The sequence below is a fragment of the Acomys russatus genome, chromosome 3 (genome assembly GCF_903995435.1).
Source record: "Acomys russatus chromosome 3, mAcoRus1.1, whole genome shotgun sequence".
NCBI lineage: Eukaryota > Metazoa > Chordata > Mammalia > Rodentia > Muridae > Acomys > Acomys russatus.
Window position 1 is genome coordinate 21,448,478 of NC_067139.1, and position 21,246 is coordinate 21,469,723.

The 21,246-nt window shown below is 46.6% G+C and overlaps 1 protein-coding gene across 2 annotated transcripts in view; it reads left to right on the forward strand.

Annotated features, from left to right (window-relative positions):
* The window catches only part of Rreb1 (ras responsive element binding protein 1), a 60,327-nt gene that overhangs the window by 16,135 nt on the left and 22,946 nt on the right, over window positions 1–21,246 (forward strand). For both annotated transcript variants that reach the window (XM_051170135.1, XM_051170138.1), the window contains exons 5-6: window positions 11,156–11,300; window positions 11,890–12,026. In XM_051170135.1, coding sequence (XP_051026092.1) covers window positions 11,156–11,300; window positions 11,890–12,026 — 282 coding nt within the window. The remainder of the gene's footprint in view (window positions 1–11,155; window positions 11,301–11,889; window positions 12,027–21,246) is intronic.

Genomic DNA, 21,246 nt, shown 5'->3' on the forward strand with positions numbered 1-21,246 from the left:
TATGTAACTCCCCATTGCTATCTGAATGCGTCTTTTCTGCCTGCTCTGTAATGTTTTCATACTTAGTGGGGTGTGGATTTGCATTGAGCTTGGATGATACTCTGTGGCTCTTTTCAGCGCTTTTACTTTGACTCTAGAAATCTGCAAGTAGGAGAACGCTACTATTATACTCTGAGAAAGAGTAGGCGCGGGTGACCTATCACTCCATTTTATTATTCAAATAAGATAAAAATGCACGAGAAAACATCAAAGCAGAAAGTTAGCTGGTGTTAGTTGAGTCTCTTGGGTAGCTGTTTAGAGGTTATATTTTTTTTCCTTTCGCTTTGGTTTTTCCTTCTCTGGTACACTTTTACAGAGTCACTATAAGCTTTATTTTTGAGAGAATAATTTAAAAGTGTACTTGAGACTGGTGCTTATTTTTTTATTTCTTTCCGAAAGACCAGTTGGAGTTGAGTTAGGTCGAAGGGAGGGAAAGAACTCATAAAACTGTCCATGCACAGGGTGTTAAACCGCAGTCAGGCCGCCTTCTCCGAGTACCGCTTCTCGAATTCATGATTTGGTTCATAATCCTTTATCATTTGCCTGGCTGGGTGCTCATATTTTTTAAAAGCTTTTCTTCTGTTCTGGCAGTAGGAATATTTATCTATTTATCTTCTTTTGGAGATGAAATAAATACCAAAGTTTTCTCTTGAATGCAGGCAGTGTGATGTTTTTGACATATTTTGTTGAAATATTTCAAAAGCTTAGTCATACTGGGTGAAACTAGTGGATGGCATCAAAACCCAGAACATCATGCTTGCCCACACTTGAACAGCCCAGCAGTTATGAGAGCTGAGAACTAGGTCACAGCAGGCAAGGGGTAGGTGTGCTGGGAGCAGGATGAGGACTGGAGAGTTGATTGTAGTCTCTTCTGTTGTGCCATTGGCCTCAAGTTCCTAGGATTTGGAACAGGCCATGGGTGTGTGTCCGTTCAGTTTTATAACATGAATCTGAGCAACATGGAGGAGGATTCTGACTTCCAGCACTGGCTCATAGACAGAGGCCTGCAGGGTGCTGGCTGCATCTCCAGGGCAGCACTACCCTATGCTTTCTACCTCACAGCTTTCCACCTTTGTTTAAATATCCAACCTGTCCAACCTGTTTGGGCTGTGCAAGCTGGTGCTAGCAAACACTGAAACGTGCCCACTCATCAACGTTTTTTTCTGATTTGTTAAGAAAGGCAACATCCATTCCCCTCACCCACTTGAATGAACAAAAAGCAGGGAAACTTTGCCTCTGTGTGTGTGGCATACAGTCGCCATCTCTGCTTTGGTGCCTGTGTGCACCAGTGAACTGTTCCTTACTTCTTTCAGGGTTCCAGGATCCTACATGGGGAGGTTATTGGCCTTCAGTGGAGATTTTATATTTTTTTCAGATCAGGTTCTATTTCATAATAGGCTCAGAGTGTCAGTAGTTCATTCTTATGGTTCCATGTTTATGTAACCCAGCTTGCTCAGGAGAGCTGTTGCCAGCTTTAAAGGTGAGAAAACTGAGGGCCAAGATCATAAGCTGCTCTTCGAAGGGCCCCCTCTGACCTCCGGCTGCCCAATTAGAACAATATGCCATTCTTCCCTCAGAGCACGGCATTTGATCGTGTCATCTCTGGAAAGCAGAGGCCATCTGTGCCCCCACATCTGTCTCATTTAAGATAAAAGGCAGCTGTGACCATCACAGTCCTGGAGACAGAACCCTAGTGATTTTGGCAGGTGCTGAGTCTTCAAACTCATTTGTCAACATTCTCCTGGTCCAGGTTTCTCCTTCAGTTGGTTCTCATCATCCTAAACCATACAAGGTGTCCTCAAGGGGTAGAGACTTTTATTAGTCACCATACTCTTTTCCCTCCACCCACAATAGTGCCCTCCATTTATTTCCCGTTGGGCATGAGGTGACCATCTTGAAGGGCCCAACCTAAGTGCTTCTTGTTCCTCTTCTGGAAGGGCTCGGGAGTGGCAAACATTGATTCATTGTTGGCTTCCTGTGAAGATGGTTATCTTTTCCTCCTCCACGAAAGGAAGATGAATGAATGATGAGGTTCTGCCTTCTTTCAGGAACCTAAGAAGAAGCTCCTGCCAAGCTGAGGTGACAAGTCGTCTCAGTGACTTGAGCATTCCATTCTACCATGAAGCATAGGTTTGAGCTTGGTTTGACACTGTTATTTTAGCCCTTGTCACAAACAGCTTTTCTCTGTGGCGAAGCTGGCAGTGACTTCCCACAGAGGTAATGGCTCTGAGCCAATGAGGCCACTCTGAGAGCAGTGACTTCATTTGGGGCCCCATCACCTGAGGCTCATTTCAAGGCAAGGCTGCCTATGGGCGTGTACTCTGGACTATAAGGGGAAAGTTAAGGGAAAGGAGGCAGTTTAGCATGGAGAAGGACCTGCCCTCAAGCCCGTCAGGTGGAAACTGCCTCTCAGTCTGTCTGTCCTCACATAGGGAAGATGCATAAAAGTTCTGTTTGACTGGTAGAAAGAGGCATTGTAGTGCATGCCTTTAATCCAGCACTCAGGGAGGCAGAGGCAGGTAGATCTCTGAGTTCAAGGCCAGCCTGGTCTACAAAGCAAGTCCAGGACAGCCAGGGCTACACAGAGAAACCCTGTCTTGAAAACAAATGAACGAACAAACAAAAATCATTATTTTTTAGGAATAAGTTATGATTGTGTGTGTGTGTTTGTTTGTTTGTTTGTTTGTTGAGGGAAGGTTTATCTTCCAGGCTGGCCTTAAACTCCTGGCCTCAGCAACCTTGGTAGCTAGAACAATAGACATTGGTCTCATCTGAACAAGTAAGTGTATAGGAAAATGTGTGGAAATAATGTATACAAAATGTAGTAACTGAGAACTTACTGTAGGAAACAAGTATGGGCAAAGGGAAACAGGGAGTAGGCGGAGTCAAAGGCCTGGCTGTTAGGAAGGTGTCTGGAGTAAAGACTGAAGTGATGGGCCCCGGCTGCATGCCAGTCCCCCTCCTACTGGCTGTGAGTCAGGACAGCAAGAGGCAGCTAGCTGTAGCAGCCACTAACTGCCAAGGAGAAAGATGCCAGCCAGAGGGTGCCAGCCATCTTCTTTTAAAGTCACTTAAAGAAGGGAAAGGAGAGGAACGTAAGAGCCAGTCATTTTTGTGTCTCCACAAGATAACCGGAACGTGGAGGTGGGGGGGAAAAGAACATCCGGAGTATTAGAATCACAGCTCAGTTTATGGAAGTGTTCGTACCGGATCTTACATAGCAGGACCAAGACAGAAAAGGAATTGTCAGTGGATGACAGAGTAGTGCCCAGAAGTATTTGTTAGTGAGGAAGTAAGGCTCCCTAACCTAAATAAAATTGATCTTTTATACTGGCACCGTCAGAGTACCCTCTACTTTGGGGACAAGTTATCTGAGTGTTGTGGGGAAAAAGAGTGTCAGCTGTGATCATGGAGAACATGGCCTCCACAGGAGCCTCCTGAGCAGGGGACTTAGAGCGGAGTATATTTCAATATTAGGGCTAAGTTTATAAGGTCAGAGGTGTAACCTCCATGGGGCCACGTTGTCCTATGGGAAGACATGACTCTTAGCTAGACAGTGACAAGGTGACCTTACTGTGTGTAGGGCATTTTACCCAAGCATCAGAGAGCCTGGAGAGAAGCCAACCAAGACATTCCCACAGAGAGCCAGCAGACAGAAGGTTTTCGCCTCGTGCCCTGCTGACTTGTAGACTTTTCTGAGAGTGCTAGTGGTTGGGTTAGCACAGCGGCTTACGCATCATCAAATCTTCCTCCACACCCTGGCATGGCTGATGTGACGACCTGCCTTCTGGACAGGCATGACTGAACATGAACAACACCATCTAGGAAGAAGAGAGCACTGCCCTAACGGGTGGGGCACACTGAGACTGTCTTACCTACCGTTCCGCTCCCCAGCTGTCCTCTGTCTGTCTTCATGCTCCATCCCCCTTTTCCTTACACAGAACTTGACTGACATTGCAAGCGTCACTCACAGCTTTCCACCCCAAACTCCTTTCCTAGGTATTTGTTACAAAAACAAACACAGGTCTTTGTAGAGACATGCTTTTCTTCAGTCCAAAGTCTAGAATGTAGAGCTGTGGTGCTTGTTAGATTCATTCCCTCCTTTTTGGCTTATCAGAAGGCACTGGCTGTGTGGAGGGCAGGAAAGCTAGCACCAGGTAGATGAGCTGTATCTATAACCAGGTTGCCAGAAACCTGTTTGAACCAGTTGCTTTGAGTAATACAGAGTTGACTCTGTAGAGCTTTCTGTAGTGATGGAATGACCTTTCCTATAATGTAAGTTGCTCGGAGTATCAAATACTTCAACCCCTCCACTAATACACCTATGAGGAAATTACAACTGAAAAGCTAACAAATACTAGAAAATACGAGATCTCTCCTGAGCATTACCCTTCCGATGTAACTTAGATATGAGAGACTTAATGAATGCCACTTAAGTGGGTAAATCCTTAGTTTGGGTCCCATCTTAACTGTTGAAAAGAATTTTAAGAATGTTACATTCACAGCTTCCTTCAAGAATTTCTTTCTTTTTTTCTTTTCTTCCAAGAGTTTATACTCAGTATATTGGAAGATGGGTCTAAGAGACATTTAACATTTCTATCCAAAAACTGTCCACGCCCTGGTCTGATGTTTAACCAAATCTGAAGGCAGTGAAAAAGGCTAAAGCATTTGAGCAGGATCTCATGTTTCAGACTTGCATCCTTCAGTCACCTGCAAGGCCTGAGAAAACCTAGATGCATGGGCCGTGCCTCGCAGCCTCCTGTCTGCAGGTCTTGGACTGCGGGTTTGTAGTTGTGAGGTTTCAGGGTGATATTGATCTGTCTGTGTATTAGAAGTCGGGACCTAATACCCAAGTTGTATCACCATTCCAAGGCCCCTGCTGTCCACAGTGTCCTGTTTTCTGAAGTCCTGACTGCTGCTCAGGGCAGAGAGCTAACGGTTTTGCCAAAATCTAACAATTTGCAAATTACTTAATCTGCCAAAATATCAGCAGAAAGTTCCTGTATTGGGAAAGAGAAGAGATGTCAAGAGCTTGGGGTGGGGAGGGTGCAATTTAGGGACCAAGCTGCGACCTGTCTCCCTCATGTTACTTAAGTCAGTTCTTATACAAACTACACAAAGTATGATTCAACAGTGATGTCTGCAGTGGTCTTATGGATAGTTCACCCAGCTACATGATCTTCTCACGACTAGAAGCCTTAGCTCATTGGCAGAGTGCTTGCCTAGCATGCTCTGGGTTTCATTTCCTGCACTATAGTCAATCAGTCAATAAAATGAGCCTCAGGTTTTAGAAAACAAAAAGGCTTCTGGTTTGAGTTTACTGGTTGAGTTTAGGGTAACCTGGGAGAGCTAAACTGCCTTTTTAAGGGCCTTGAATAAAGAGGCTAGGGTGTCCACCATTGAGCCTCAGGAAGTAGGTGAATATCACACTTAATTCTAAGAATAATTAGGAATTCAGAAGAATTTAAGCTGGAGAGATGTGCTGGATGGTTTTGTGTGTCAACTTGGCACAAATTGAGGAAGAAGCCTCAGTTGAGAAAATACCTCCATTAAGATCCAGCTCATGAGGCCAGGCGTGGTGGCGCACACCTGTAATCCCAGCACTCAGGAGGCAGAGGCAGGTGGATCACTATGAGTTTGAGGCCAGCCTGGTGTACAAAGTGAGTCCAGGACAGCCAGGGCTACACAGAGAAACCCTGTCTCGAAAAACAAGCAAACAAGATCCACGCATGGTGGGTGGTGCTATCCCTGGCTGGTGTCCCGAGTTTTATAAGAAAGCAGGCTGAGCAAGCCACGGGAAGCAAGCCAGTAAGCAGCACTCCTCCGTGGCCCCTGCATCAGCGCCTGCCTCCAGGTCCCAGCCCTGCTTGAGTTCCTGTCCTGACTTCCTTCAGTGATAGATTGTGATCTGCAAGCATAAACTGAATAAATCCTTTCCTCCCCAACTTGCTTTTTGGCCATGGTGTTTCGTCGCAGCAATAGAAAGTCTGACTAAAACAAGAGCGTATGATGTGCTTTAGAACCCACTCTTGCCCTGGGTAGAGAATGAATCACGGGAAGAGTAAGAGGGAAGATAGTGTGGCTAGCACACAACCGAACTAAGACTCTGTAGTCTGTGAGGCAGCCATCTCAATTGCAGGAAGATGACGGCGTGTCCAGGCCGTACGGAGTCAGCACAGAATGCTCCTCCACCTCCACATTTGCTGGGGATGGGGGTGGGATTGATTTCAGGTGCGAAGGTTAGAGCACAACTTTTGAGAATGGGTTCTTCCACCATGTGAGTTCCAAGTTCAAACTGAGGTTGTTAGTGCCTTTTTAAACACGTCTTCCTGGCATGCTCCTTCCAGAAGATAGGATGAGACAGGAGGACCTCAAGAGTCATGCAGTCCAGCTAGTCAGGCAGACACAGCAATGAGCTGCGCTAAACGAGGTGGAAGGTGAGGACCAATACTCAAGGTTATCCTCTGACTTCTACATGCGTGCTGTTGCACCTGTGCACTCACATATACACACATGCATGACAAGAGCTGTAAGTGCAGTTAGGATGTACACGTGTTTAAAATCCTGATCTGTGGTACTCTGCTACTTTACAAAAAGATGATTATCAGTCTTCACTTCTAGTAACACTGTATCATAAGACCATCGTCTTGGTCAATGTGGAAAATGAAAGATTTCCATTAAGTCACTCAGGAAGAATGGCTAACGTTTATTATGAGATTGATTGAAGGACTCTTAGGAATCTTAGTTCACAGCAGACTTAGTGGAAGTTAAGAATGTGTCAGGTCGGCACACTTGCTCAGCAAAACCCAATCCGTGTACTCCTCTGTCATCACCGGTGGCCAGGCTGTTGCAGTCATGTGCTCTGGAGCCAGTATGGTACAGGTGTTGATTAGCACATACTCTGAGACTGGTTAGTGACCTCTGATTCCTCAGACTTATACACAGTGTTTGGGCGGGCTGCAGTGGTTTAGTTGTGAAGAGAGAGCTTGGGCAAATGAGATGCTATAACCCTCCTGTGCTGTTTGAAGAGCTGTCCTACGGAAAATAGTGTGAACTGTCTGTCACTGTGTTGCCTCTGCGGACAGACACTTAAAGCAAGAAAGGAATTCCAGGTTGGTGTCGTGAAGACAGAGCTTCACAGTGAGAATCTCTGGTGAGGCAGAGACATCGCTGCGGCTGGAAGCAGGCAGGCAAAGCTGGAAGATGCACGCTCTCCTTGGCTGGAGAGAGACCTCCTGTGCTGAGCGGCCTGTCAGGGGGCTCAGGGCTCCATCAGCCTCCACCGATTGGGAGTACATGGAAATTAGAGAAGATCTAGGAAGAAAACAGACCCTAGACTTTTAAGGACAGAAAATAAAGAGTTCTGTCTTCTCCACCCATCCTTGCTGCCATGACCCAAGCTGACAGGAAGAGGCCATTATTGGTCCATTGAGGTGGCTCACTCGTGTCCTGTGAGCCTTTGGAAGGACATGTACAACTGGGTTTGTCATCCCTGCCTCTGGATACTAGGGAAGCAGAGCCAGATGAGACTTGGCTAAAACTCCCCCTCTGGTGACTGACTTGAGTTCTTGAGTCATCCTGCCACTGTTGTCACTGTGGGAATAGCAGAACACATCAAGGACTCCCCATACTGTGGCCAGCAACCAGAGGTTACACCCTAGATGGAAGCTGTACTTGGGTTTTTTGCTTTGTTTTGAGACAGGGTTTATCTGTGTATCCCTGGCCATCCTGGAACTCACTCTGTAGACCAGGCTGGCCTTGAACTCATAGCCTGCCTCTACCTCCCAAGTGCTGAGATTAAAGGCTTGAGCCACCACCGCCTGCCTGTGCTTGGGTTTTGAATATGATGCCCCAGCAGGAGTAGGAGAGAAGGGAAATGGATTTCTTTGTCCGTCCAGCCTTTATGTGCCGCAGAACCCTTGCTTCGACCTGCTGCCTCCACTCTGTGCCCTTAGCACTCCTGCAGCTAAAGCTGTGAAACTACGCTGAAGGTTTCTGCAGTCCTTGACTGAGACAGGAGTTAGTGTATTCCGGCCCTGACCTCCAGGCCCCTCTCACTCCTCCGTCCTCCGTTGGAATTTGCCAAGGGTTTGGTTTCTGCTATTCTGCCTTGCTCCACAGGAAACCAGTAAGGATATGTCTGTTACAGTCCTGGGTTTCCAGCTGCTGATCCAGAACTCACTGCCTGTTGTGGCATTTAGAGGCAGCTGTGCTTAGGAAGGCCAGGAGTCAGATTGGTTGTACTGTAGGTCATTCAGGCTGGGAGGCCTGGCCTCCCTGCATCGGAACAACTCCATCTGCAGAATGGGTACAGCCATCTGTATATGTTCTCACGAGGCCCTCAGTGCTGTTTCCAGATCCTCCTTCTTGTCTGCATTTTCTCTCATAAACCCCAAGGGCGAGATAATACAGCATTTTTCTCTGTGTGTGTTCGTATCACAGTTCAGACTATGCAGCCTAAAATGGGCCAATGTTTACAACCATCGCTCTATAATTTCTACTTTTTTTTTTAACCATCTTCAGGTATATATAGAAAGGAATGTTAATTTGGTGAACTTAATTAAAATTTACAGAAAGACCAGATTAATACTAGTTGATTTCTCTTACAAATCAGTTTTGATTTGGTTTTTTGTTTTTCGAGATAGGGTCCCTCTGTGTAGCCCTGGCTGTCCTGGAACTCTCTTTGTAGGCCAGGCTAGCCTCGAACTCACAGAGATCCACCTGCCTCTGCCTCCCGAGTGCTGGGATTTAAGGGGTATACCACTGTGCCCAACTACAAATCAGAGTTTTCAAATCTTAGAGTCTTTTTCAAAACATAGCATTTCTTAAATTGAAGTGAATCATAGAACAAATGTCAAAAGGAAATTTACCAATTTAACCTTTTTTCACCTATAAATGTTGGAATTAAAAAGAGATAGTTTAGCAAGGCCTGATGGCACAAAAGCCCAGTGTAGTGAGCATCTCTGTGATGTTGACGCTAGCCTGTTTTACATAGTGAAGTCCAGGCCAGCCACAGCTGCACAGTGTGACCCAGTCTCAATAACAAAGATGGCTTCCTTGACTCACCATCACCATGGTACTTAGAAGAGAGATTTCTGTGTCTTTTAGCTTTCTTACAGCTTAAGGTAGCCAAGGACTAAGTGATAAAGCATTCTTCCCTCAGAGTCTGAGCAAGGGCTTATGGGACCATGGCCTGATGGTCTGTGATGCTTGCCCATTTTCTCCTCCTAGATATTTTAGGTCTTTATGCTCCACCACTCAAATTCCCATGAAAAGAACAGAGGTCAGCCTTGAGTCCCTTTTCCTCAAGGCTCTATTCTCTGTCCTCAAAAGCCAAGCCGCCTCTTCAGCAGCCTTTCAGCAGATGGCTGCGGTGGCTGTAGTCTAGACAGGAGGTTCTAATTCTAGAGTAAATATGAGACAGGAAGAGTGGTCCCATGACATTCTGTAGCATCACTTGGCCACACCCTTATAGGAAAGAGGCCTCCCATTGCTGTAGGGCAGGGGCTGAGTGTAAGAAACAGTGTCCTGACCACCTCAAATCTTTGGCTTGATCAGCCTCCACAGGTGTTCTGCCACTGATTCTCAAACTGCCTGGCCCTTTCGTACTCAGCCTGTCTCCTTTTAAGAAGACCTCTGAGGGCCACGTGCTAAGCTGCTTTTCAGAGCGAGGGGGACAGCACATGAGAAGATGCTCTTTTGCCATTCTTAAGAACTTCTTGGAACTGGGCCTAATGGTGCCAGCCTATAATCCCAGCTAACTTTGGAGACTGAAATAGAAGGATCACAAATTCAAGGGCTGTGTTGACTGCAGCGTCAAAGACCAGCCAGAGACAGTAAGGCCCTGTCTCAAACAGAAAAAAAAAAGAATTGTAACAGGTGTGACTAAAGTTCCACCGTGGAGCACTTGCCTAGCGTGCAGGAGGCCCTCGCTTCAACCCCAGCCCTGTGAAAATGAACTATGGACACAGCTGCTTGTCATCTGGGTAGAACTCCGTGATAGAGAATTCTTACCCAGTAAGCACAAAGCCCTTGGCAGTGGGGATGAGGAAGGATTAGGGCTTCTCAAGTAAAATCACCTTTTAGAATAATTATTTGTAAAAACCTACACCTACATTCTGCACAGTGTGACCTCCATCCTGATGATAATGATGGTGGTTGTGACTGCAGTTAGCAAAAAAGAAAAAAAAAAAACTAAACCCTTTTATGTTGTAAAATAAGGAGCCTATCTTAGCACCTTTTGTGAGGGTGTTTTTTGGTTTTTTGGGGTTTTGTTTGGTTTCATTTGGTTGTTGGTTTTTGAGACAAGGTCTCTCTGTGTTAGCCTTGGCTGTCTTATAGACCAGGCTGGCCTCCAACTCAGAGTGATCTGCCTGCCTGGGATTAAAGGAGTGTGCCACCACGCCAGGCCTGAGGGTGTTGTTTTAAAGCCTGATAAAATAAGGCCATTTGGCACTCAGAGGAAGGATAGCAGGCTACCAAGAAGAGACTTGAAAGTGTTTGAGCATATACAAGGGGAGGAAGTCCCCCTCAGTCACAGTCATAGGGGAGGGGAGTAGGGGGAAAGCGGGAGGGAGGGAGGATACAAGGCATAGGATAAAAATTGATATGTAATATGAATAATTTAATAAAATATATTTTTAAAAAATAAGGCCATATGCATTGGTCACTCATAAGACTCCCCTTTTGGAATGAGCACATATTACTTTTATTATTGCTTTCTTTTGTGCACCCTAATTCTGTAGATAACAGAGTTGTATCATACAGTGCACTTGCTGTACTGTCCAGATGGGGTTTCAAGGTCTCTTACTGCACGGAGGTCTTAAGCACCCTGGACATGTGCTGTGTGGGTACACTTCCAATCCGAGAGCCGCAGTTGCCTCCACAGGGAGAGAAGGACAAGTACGGCTGATAGGTGGAAGGCAGTTTCTAGGGACTAACTAGTACAGAATTGAGGCTTGGTATAAGATTTAGTGGGATGATTTAAGGACCTGGGAGTTCTCTTATCAAATAAAATTGTATGTCCTAAAATATGCTTTCCATCCAAAAATACTGCGGGTTTCTCTTTGTTGCGGCAGTTGTCAAATCAGGTTTTCTCTGTGTGTCTTCCTTCTAGACATATGAAGATTCATGAGAAGGACACGAACAGTACTGCAGCTGCAGCCCCTCCATCCCCTCTGAAGCGTAGACGGTTGTCCTCCAAGAGGAAGCTGAGTCATGATGCTGAGTCAGAGAGAGAAGACCCAACACCAGCTAAAAAGGTCTCCGGGTTTATGGCACATATGTGCTCCATCGCGTGGCTTTTGGCAGAAATACCTCTGACCTTTATGTATCATGGTGCAGAGCCTTGAAAGATATCAATCCTGGGCTTTTCTGGTCTGCGTTTCCCACACTGTTTTCATTAAGTATCTGGGGAACGGCGCCTATATGTGCTTCCTCTTTAGAAGCCCCATGTGGTACATGGATGAAGGGAGGAGTTTCCAAAGTAGTTCCCAAGCTTCTTACACGGTCTGTGTATCTGAAGTGGAGGCTTCATCAGTGTTATGGACTCTTCTTGTTCTTGTGTTTACTCCGAAGGCTCTGAAGGATGGTAGATGTTCCATGAGGACTTGCTGATTGGATGAGGGAACTGAGGAGTGGGTGGGTACACAGGTTGGGTGGATGTGAAGTGATAATGTTCCCTGACTAGAGTGGATAGATGGATGCATGGATGGTCGGTCAGACCTTGGTACTGAGTATAGAACATACTTTTAAAGAACGTTCTAGACTAATGTTAGAGGCCTTCTTCTAAAGTGAAAGCTGTGTGGGCAACAACCACCTCAGTGACACCACTCTTTGCTCTTTCCTAAGATGGTAGAAGATGGGCAGTCAGGTGATCTGGAGAAGATGACCGGTGAAATCTTTCACTGTCCAGTGTGTTTCAAGGAGTTTGTTTGCAAGTATGGACTGGAGACCCACATGGAGACCCATTCAGATAACCCATTAAGGTAGGAGAAGGTGTGAATTAGAGCCGCGGTCTGGGAAATTACTTGTTACTTTTTTTTTTTTTTTTTCTTCCTCCTGGCATATGACATTCTTATTTCTTGTCACTCCAAACTGGGCTCCGGCAACTGGGCTAGTTTACGGCATTGTTAAGGCACCTAAGGGTTCTTGGGCATACAGATGGGAAAGCCTGTTACATAGTACAGGTGTTCAGTGCTCACTCTGCTCCCCTAACCTCTGTTGGGTCTTCAGAAACCATGTTCCTGATCCTCAGTTCCAAAGACAATGTGGGATTTTTCCAGTAGTGTCAGAGGGGAACATTCCTGTCTTCATCTAACCTTTTATCCAGCCAAAATAATTTCTGTATTCTTGATGGACAAATAGGTTCAGAAAATTTCCCTTACAGATTCGCTGCAGTTTATATGTTGCATCTTTATGTTCCATCTACTTTAAACATTAAAAAGGACAAAGAGCTACATAGAAGCCTCTGCTCAAGGACATAGGTGAAGGTTCATGAAAGGGCAAAGGGCAGGCCCCCATGTTGTCAAACTTTTAGACAGCATCTTGGGAGTGCAGGATTTGGGTGTCTGTTTCCCTGAATTCCCTTATGGCAGTTTTATGGAAGATTTTTCACTGGAGTGGGACAAAGAACTTCTGGAGAGGTTAAAGTGTGAAGCACTGAGATGCTATAAAGAATCAGGATGTGCCAGGCTGTGGTGGCGCACGCCTTTAATCCTAGCACTCGGGAGGCAGAGGCAGGCGGGTCGCTGTGAGTTCGAGGCCAGCCTGGTCTACAAAGCGAGTCCAAGACAGCCAAGGCTGCACAGAGAAACCCTTGTCTCGAAAAACTGAAAGAAAAAAGAAAGAATCAGGATGAGACTTTTCCTATCTGAAGACAGTGGCTAATGGGCTGGCCAGTGTCCACTGTGATTCCACTTCCGGTTTCTGTGAGGAGACAAGGTCCCGGTCCAGAAAGATCCCTTGAGTGTGCTAACCGTAAGCCTGTCTCTGCTCACATGTGGCTCCTGTTGGCTGCATCAGTTACCTATTTCTCCCCATTCATGTTAAAGTGGAGAATGCATGCGTTCTCTCTCAGTCCTCTCTGATTCTAAAATAGTTCGCTGAACTTTTTTCTTCCAAGAAATAGCTGTTCCTCTTGTCACCGACCACTGGTTCTAAGAAATTCCAAAAGGATTTGTTTGTTGTTGTTGTTTGTTTGTTTGTTTGTTTTGGGTTTTTTGGTTTTTGGGTTTTTTTTTTTTTTTTTTTGAGACAAGGTTTCTCTACATATCCTGAGCTGTCCAGGAAGTCACCATGTAGACTAGGCTGGCCCTGAAGTCACAGAAATCTGTCTGTCGTTGCTCCCAGAGTGCTGGGATTAAAGGCATGCAATACCGTGTCTGGCCAGAAACTTCACTTCATAGTTTCATTACCCACGGCATCCCTGAATGTGAAGCCGTGCTGAGTAGCGAGACTCAAGTGACTAAGCCCTGTAACAAGAGGACTGAGACAGGAATAGCATGTGGGGTCCTGGGTTCCTCCACGTGGGCATTCCTGCCAGACAGTCATGAATTTAACACTCTTGTATATTTTGGGGTTTTCAAGACTGAGTCTCTCTGTGTCGCCTCGAACTCACAGAGATCTGCCCCGGGTGCTAGGATTAAAGGTGTGCACCACTGCGCCCGGCTCTCGTGTCTATTTTATCTCATTCGTATTTTGGTTTGTGATCAGATACTATTGTAGGACCAGCCTCCTTTCACCTTTCTGGGTAATCCCATCCTACAGGAAAGAGACCTGGCTCTCATGATTGCTAGGCAACCTAAGTCTGCACAACATGTTGTGGCAGCAATGAGGGAAAACCAGTGTCCCTTTCCGAAATGCTGGTCTGGAAAGCCTTTTTCCACAGAGCAAATGGAGGTGGGAATCACATGAGGCATGAATCAGTGGTGGGCAGAATCAGCTTGGCCACGGTGCACAGGTTAGCTTTGAGGTGGCACCTCCGATGTCCTGTCCTGTTAAGGAAGCAGGTTTCCTCGCCTACTTAATGATGACATCACTTGGTGAGGGGTTGATTGGAGAAGTTCCTTAGCATTGGATGGACTTAGTCCCTTCATGCAGCCTTTCATTGCACCAGTCCCACAGCAGTAGCCATGGATGGCCCCTGAGAAGGTGCCTTGGTAGCTTGTGTGCCCAGTGAGCAGACAAGCCGCCGCTTCATGGCTCTGTCTAGTAACTCTTGTGAGCCGGGTGGGGTTGCCTTTTGAAAACCGAAAGGAGTTGATTATAGAACATAGTTAATCCCCCTTTCTCCTCTCTGCTCGGCTTCCACATAATAGCCTACTATCAGAGGAAGCCTTGGGGCCAGGCATGGGCCATAGGGGCCTCTCTGGGGTGGTATATTGTGACAGTAGCTGATGGGAGAGATGGCTTGTTAACCCAGAACTAAAATAGACACCAACTCCATTTTCAAATCCCAAAGGCAGTGGAGCCACAGTGGGATGCTACCAGTTTAGAACCAGAGTCTGTAATGTAAAACAGCTGTTGGTTTCTTTCTTCTGCCCTCACCCCACTCCTTCCCCTCCTACCAAAGTTGGCGAGGTGCCTGCGTTCCTTAATAAAGTGTTGGCAGTCCAAACTTGTATATATGCTGAGTCTTTTCTCCTCCACTCTGCTATGTTTCAAAATAATGAAATTCTGGCATCGAACAAAAGGAAGACACAATGCCACTGGTAAGGATTCTTGTTCGTAAGGTCGGGTATTGCATGTGACCCCTCCTATCCAGCCCCTGGGCAAGGGGTAATAGGGCAGAGAGGAAAGCTGAACAGAGCACACTGCGTCATGGTGCTCAGAGCTGAAAGCGAGGAACAGTGCAGAGGGCGAGCGGGCATGGAGGGGAGAGTGCTGCTGGTGCTAAATGTCTTGCTTTGTTGTTAGGGTGGAGCAGAGTGACAGGCTGCCCTGCTGTCGATGAGCAGGAGCACTGTGCCGGCCAGCACTGTTCAGCACAGCCAAGTGGCCCACATGTCATTTGAAATCTCCTAGTTGCTGGATTTTCAGGTGAAAAGTGGATCAGCAGTGCCATCCCAGCGGTGGAGCACATGCATGCTTGGTATTAGTGAGGCCTCAGATTCGCTCTGCACCTTCCCCAAGAAAGAGGTTTTCAAAAATGCTGTTGTTGATTAAATTCATGTAAGTCAAAACAGAATATATCACATAATCTATGCTTAGGATCAGTGTATAATTGTTAGAGGTGCATTTTTACTTTCTCACTATCTTATGTTTAGTCATTGAAAGCCGGGCTTAGTATGCACTCACAGCCCCTCTTACTGGAAACCAGTCCCATGCCAGGTGCCTGTCAGCCCACAGAGCAGGTTAAAGACAAGCCAGGGGCCAGTGAAGCTGGATAGTCACCGTGTTGATGAAGGAGCTGCCAAAAGCAAACTTGGCCCAAGTTATTGTATAATCTCAGGCAGCTTCTTGATTAAAGGAGATTGGGTAATAAGTAATTTAAACATTATTTCAGTTAAAATATATCCAACAAATGTTTGAGTCCTCGTTGTGACAGTGCAAGGCATTGGACCAGTCTGGAGAAAAACAGGGATGTTTGAGGTGGGACCCAGGGGCTGGTCAGAAAAAAAGCAAGGAGGCAAGTTCAGGGCCAAGAACGACATCGTGGCTAAGACATTTAGGTCTAACATTGGATGCTGTGCACTCGGCACTCACTTTTTTTCCCTCTAGGTTGTGGTCCTCATTACAGTCACATCATTGACCTTGGGGCAACTTAAAGTGTAAGCCACTGTCCTCAGATCAGTTAGGAAATAGGCTGTGAGAAGCTAGCGGGGTCTTTGGCAGGAGCCCAGGGCTCTGAGGGGGAAGCCAGAGCAGGCTGCTGCGAGCCAGCCTGTGCTTCCTGGCTATGGGGCCACTTAGTGACCAGTGTCTGTTTCTTGATTGTTGTAAGGACTATTCAGCTCCCTTCACTGCTGAGAGACCCTGAGACTCTTGGTGTGTCGTTGGCCCCATATTCTCAACATACTAAACACTGGGCAAAGGTGGACAGAGTATTGGAGTCTTTTGTTAAGACTCCAGGGGCCCAAGGATCAGCACGTGGACGCTGGTGGTGGAGGACTTGTAAGGGGAGGGTACCTTGCCGGCCTAGCAATTGGCGGCGCCTTAGTTGTGCCTTTCACAGCCTCCTCACCACCGCAGAGCAAAGCCCAGGTTCACTTGGCTTCAGAGCCTTCTATTCCTGTCTCTTACGAGCCCCTTAGAGTACTCCCTCCCTCCCGCCATGCCAGCTTGATTGAGCAGGCCTAGCTGGGCGCTGGTCTGTGGTGGACGGCCTGGGCATGTTCCTAGGATGTGGCAAGGGAAGGCTACTGAGCCAGGACTCTGACACAGGCCAGTCATTGCTGCTCATAACAACTGGGGAGAGATTATTGCAGCTGTGGATATCAGTTCTCTGCCCCAGGATGGGCCAGGGAGGGTGGGCTGAGGGAAGAGGAATGCCTGGCTGGGGTGGGGCTCTAGAGGAGGGATTGTTTGCACTTACTCCTTTGGGCCTCTGGAGACAGAGTAGGAAAAATGAAGCATGAAATCCCCTTTTTAAAAAAGGAATGCCATCAAAACTCTACCATGAGCCAGGAATCGGATGTCTCAGGGAATCAGGTTGGCTGAGTGTGCCCCTCCCAGCAGGCATTCCATAGGTTCTGCTCACTGCTGTTGCAGAGAGTGGGGAGTCATTACATCAGGGAAAGAGCCCAAGCATTGAGGATGTGCCATGCATGAGCCAAGAAGGAGCCAGGACTTCAGTAAATGACTGTCTTCTGAGCAAACAGGCTTGTAGACAGCGCTGCTGCCCCAGCCGGCTGCCTGGCACCTCTGTGACCTCAGGCCAGCAGAGGCTCGGTTTCCCCATCTGGAAAATAGATTTGACGATTTGTGAGTATGAAGGAGAGTGGTCTAGGCCTGGAACTGTGACAAATACTGAGTCTTCTGTTCTGCTGCTGTTTCTTTAGAACATGTTCCTTCTTGAGGGGTTTTTATTTATTTTATGTGTGTTGTGTGTTTGAGTGGCAATGTGTTTTCACGTGTGGGAAAGCTGATACCACACTCAGCTTTTATGTGGGTACATGGGTGGGAGGTCTTCATGTGTGAGCAGCCTGGGCTTCACTGAGCCGACCCTGGCCCACTGTGTCAGGGCTTTAGAATTTTAAGCCCTCCCACATAACAGTTAACGATTTGCTGTGGTCTTTCTTGCCTATCCCATTCCAGTGACACGGGAGTCAAATTCCAGGACTTCTTCTCCCAAGTACTATGTACTTGACAGAGCATAAAAGCATTTGTCCTTTGCTCTTTATGGTCATAAAGAGCCATTTTTATCTTGTTTTGCTTTTGTAACGTTTAGGGCATCAAGCAGCTATTTAAATGGGATTTGAACCCTGCCTCCTGAGAGTGTTAATGTCCTTACAGAGACTGTCAGACCGGCAGATTTAGCAGCTCGAAGGGCTGTGACACCTACAAATAAGAGAAGAAACCACGCGTCATTTTTGTGTTGTGTTGGGGAAACCTGCAACTATAAAGTTTCTTAATTTTGATATCTGTCCCTGAAGTGTTTTGAAAATGTTTTCATAGTTAATTTTCCAAAGTTAACCTTTTATGCTTAAGAGGAGAGAGGGCTTCTGTCTTATCCCTCCACTATCCCAGTTTCTGTTTGTTTGTTTGTTTGTTTGTTTGTTTGGGACATGATCTCTTTAGGTAGCTCTGGCTGTCCTGGAACTTGCTATGTAGACCAAACTGGCCTTGAACTTGCAGAGTTCCACCTGCCTCTGCCTCAGGAATACTGGGATTAAAAGTGGATCACTATGCCCAACTTGCTTTTTTTTTTTTTTTCAAGATTTATTTTTCAGTGTGTGCACATGAGTGCCAGTGCCTACAGAGGCCACGAGTGCCAGCACCCCTGGAGGTGGACTTACAAGTGGTTGTGGGCTGGCTGGCATGGGTGCTAGGAACCAAACTTAGTTCTTCTATAAGAACAATACCACCTGCCGGGCGGTGGTGGTGCACGCCTTTAATCCCAGCACTCGGGAGGCAGAGGCAGAGGCAGGTGGATCACTGTGAGTTCGAGGCCAGCCTGGTCTACAAAGCATGTCCAAGACAGCCAGGGCTACACAGAGAAACCCTGCCTCGAAAAACCAAAAAGGAGGAAAAAAAAAAAAAGAACAATACCACCTCCTAACCACTGAGACATCTATCTCTGCAGCCTTGCTCTTATTTGGAGAAAGGTATTGTTTTTTGTTGTTTGTTAGGGGTGTTACTGTTTTCTTTTGCAACAGGGTCTTGCCATATACCCCAGACTGGTCTCAGATTCTCCAGAATCTTTTTGCCATAGCCTCCTGAGTACTGCTGTTGTTACAGGCACACAGACTAAGACCGCACTGCCCCAGAAGTGTACTTGCTGGGACTGCAAAAGACTGAAGAGACCATGGGGGAGCATCTGAGTGGATTACCTTTTTAGGTTATTTTTTTGAAACTTTTCTGCTGACTTCAGGATTTTCAACTTGCTGAACATAAGGTCACCAGATGAAAAGAATACTACTGTAGCAGATACGGGGAGAGGTGCTTCCCAATCCTGATGGCTACAAAGGCAACAAAGGAAAAACACCTGCTCTTTTTGTTGTTGTTTTGTTTTGTTTTGTTTTGTTTTGAGACAGGGTTTCTTTGTGTAGCCTTGGCTGTCCTGGACTTGCTTTGTAGACCAGGCCGGGCTCGAATTCACAGCAATCGGCCTGCCTCTGTCTCCTGAGTGCTAGGATTAAAGGCGTGCACCACCATGCCTGGCCTTTCTTTTCTTTCTCTCTCTCTCTCTTTCTTTCTCTCTCTCTCTCTTTCTTTTTCTTTTCCAAGCTACTTTGGGTTGGATCATTGAGTCCCTGTAGTAGATATGCACACCATAATAACAACCCACTACATTTCTACCTTAGCCTCGCTGTTTTCTCTTAAGAAAAAAAGTTAAGTGAAAGAAGGATGTCTTTTAACAAGGATGCTTGCCATCAGAAGAAGAGACACCCCCGTTCCCTTCCTAATACACATGTGGCATGCAGCAGTTAGCAATTTTGTTAGAGATAGCTTGGCTTTCAACTTGCACTCCTGGACCTCTCTTCACCACTCAAGTACTTGGGATTACAAGTGTGCATCCCCAAAATGTTTCAGTGCTTTTTACTTGTTTGTTTGTTTGTTTGTTTGTTTGTTTGAAACAGGATTTCTGTGTATAGCCTTGGCTGTCCAGTAGACGAGGCTGGCCTTGAGCTCAAGAGATCCACCTGCCTCTACTTCCTGAGTGCTGGGATTAAAGACATGCACCACCATGCTTGGCACTCCAATGCTTTTTAAATTTTTAGTAGACCTTTCCTTTATGACTGAGTAGATGTGAGTATGGACACTAACACTGTTCCCTTCAGTGTCTTTTGAGAACTGAAAGAGCAAGACCTCAACTTGTGTTTCCTTGTCCTGGTGGATCTGCTGGCCCACTCCTTGACTTGAGTAGGTTGAGTGCTACCTGTCAGGGCTGGCTCTTCTGTAACTTGGTGGCTTGAGGTTGAAGTAGAGATCAGTTCCCATGGAGCCAGGCACATTGGTAATATAATATTTCCAACCTAGCCAAAGTCCCAGATAGGATTGCGATGGTCTCCTACTTGTTGGTGCTTGCAAGAGAAAGGATGTGGACTATGGATATAGGGGGTTCAGAACCTATATCCAGTTTTTTTCTATGACTGGGATTTGAACCCAGAACTTTACACGTGATAAGCAACTGCCCTACACTCAGCTACACCCCCAGTCTGTAGAACCAATTCTCATAGGACAGTGCCTCCCCATGCCCTTGACAACTGAAAAAACAAAACAAAACACTTCTAAGCACATTTGGTAGGTTTTCCAGCACCCTTATTCTACCTCTGCTGCTTCACATACTAACAGGTACAATCAAGCATTGCTAGCCTATCCTGCCTGGTACTGGGAGGAGGTTCCAGTCCATGGGACCCACCCCCCCCCCCCCCAGAGCCCCCTCTCTGTGCTTCACACCTACCAGGTACCCGCTAGTGATGTTATAAGTGGTACTAAGGGAGGCTAGGAGAGAAGAGATAAGCTGCAGGCAGCTTTCCTCTGTTAACACACAGCTCTCCCCCTCCTCCCCACTGAGGTAGGACCCCAGATTCAGGGACTGGGGAAAATGCTGGACTCTGTCCTAACATGCAAAACTCAAATTCTCATCTTAGCTATACTGGCCAACACGGTGCTAATTCAGGTGCTTTCTAAGTGAGTCAGTACCTGTGTTCTGCCTTAGGGTGCAGAAGGCTGTTTTCTCTGAGCACAGTGCTTTGTCGGTTAATATATTGGGCATGCCTATAGAACTGAGTACAGGAAAATGGCTGCCATTGTGTTTATCTGTGTGTTCCATATGTCTCCTTAAACAGTCTGTTGGCAATTTTTCCACAGAATTCCCTTACCCCACCCCACCCCCTCAGCCCGCCGTGGAAATAACCCTATTTTGAAAAGACAGTTTTGTTTTTGGAAGTTTGAGTTCTTACAGTTTCTTTGGGCTTTACAACAAAAGGTCCACTTTCTCCCAAATACATATATTTTATTGACAGCAAAGTTGGTTTTCCAACATAGGGTCCTTTTCTGTTGCTGGAAAATCAAAAGACGGCCAATCTGGTGTGCAAAAGTTCTCTCTGGCACGTCGTCAGGGTCCTTTACAAAATGAAATTTTCCTACAGCTTCCCCTCACTGTGACTCTTGCGTTTCTGCCTCTTCTAAATATTTCGCAATCATCTTCTTTATGGGTTCCTGGCAGGGCTGAGATATTCCACAAACCCGGGTTGAGGACGACAGGGTCCTGGGGACCACCCAGCCAATGGCTGTAGCCTTAATGAAGAGTGACAAACCCAAGCCAGATCTGTGGATGCCCTGATTATAGCACCAGATGCAAGCTGTGCCTGCTGCCACAGGCTACACAGAGTTACAGTGACCTCCCTTGTCCTTCAAGCACTTAGAGACAAGGTTGCAAAGCCATGGGTCCCAGCCTGGGGATGGCTGCTAAACCCTTGTCCCTGATAAAGGCCCTACCTTTCTAGGGGACAGTTTTCCTGCCCACCTTTAGTTAAGTCCTATCAATAGGTGCCAGGTGTGAGGCAAAGAGGCCCCTTATGCCCAGCCTCACAATATGTT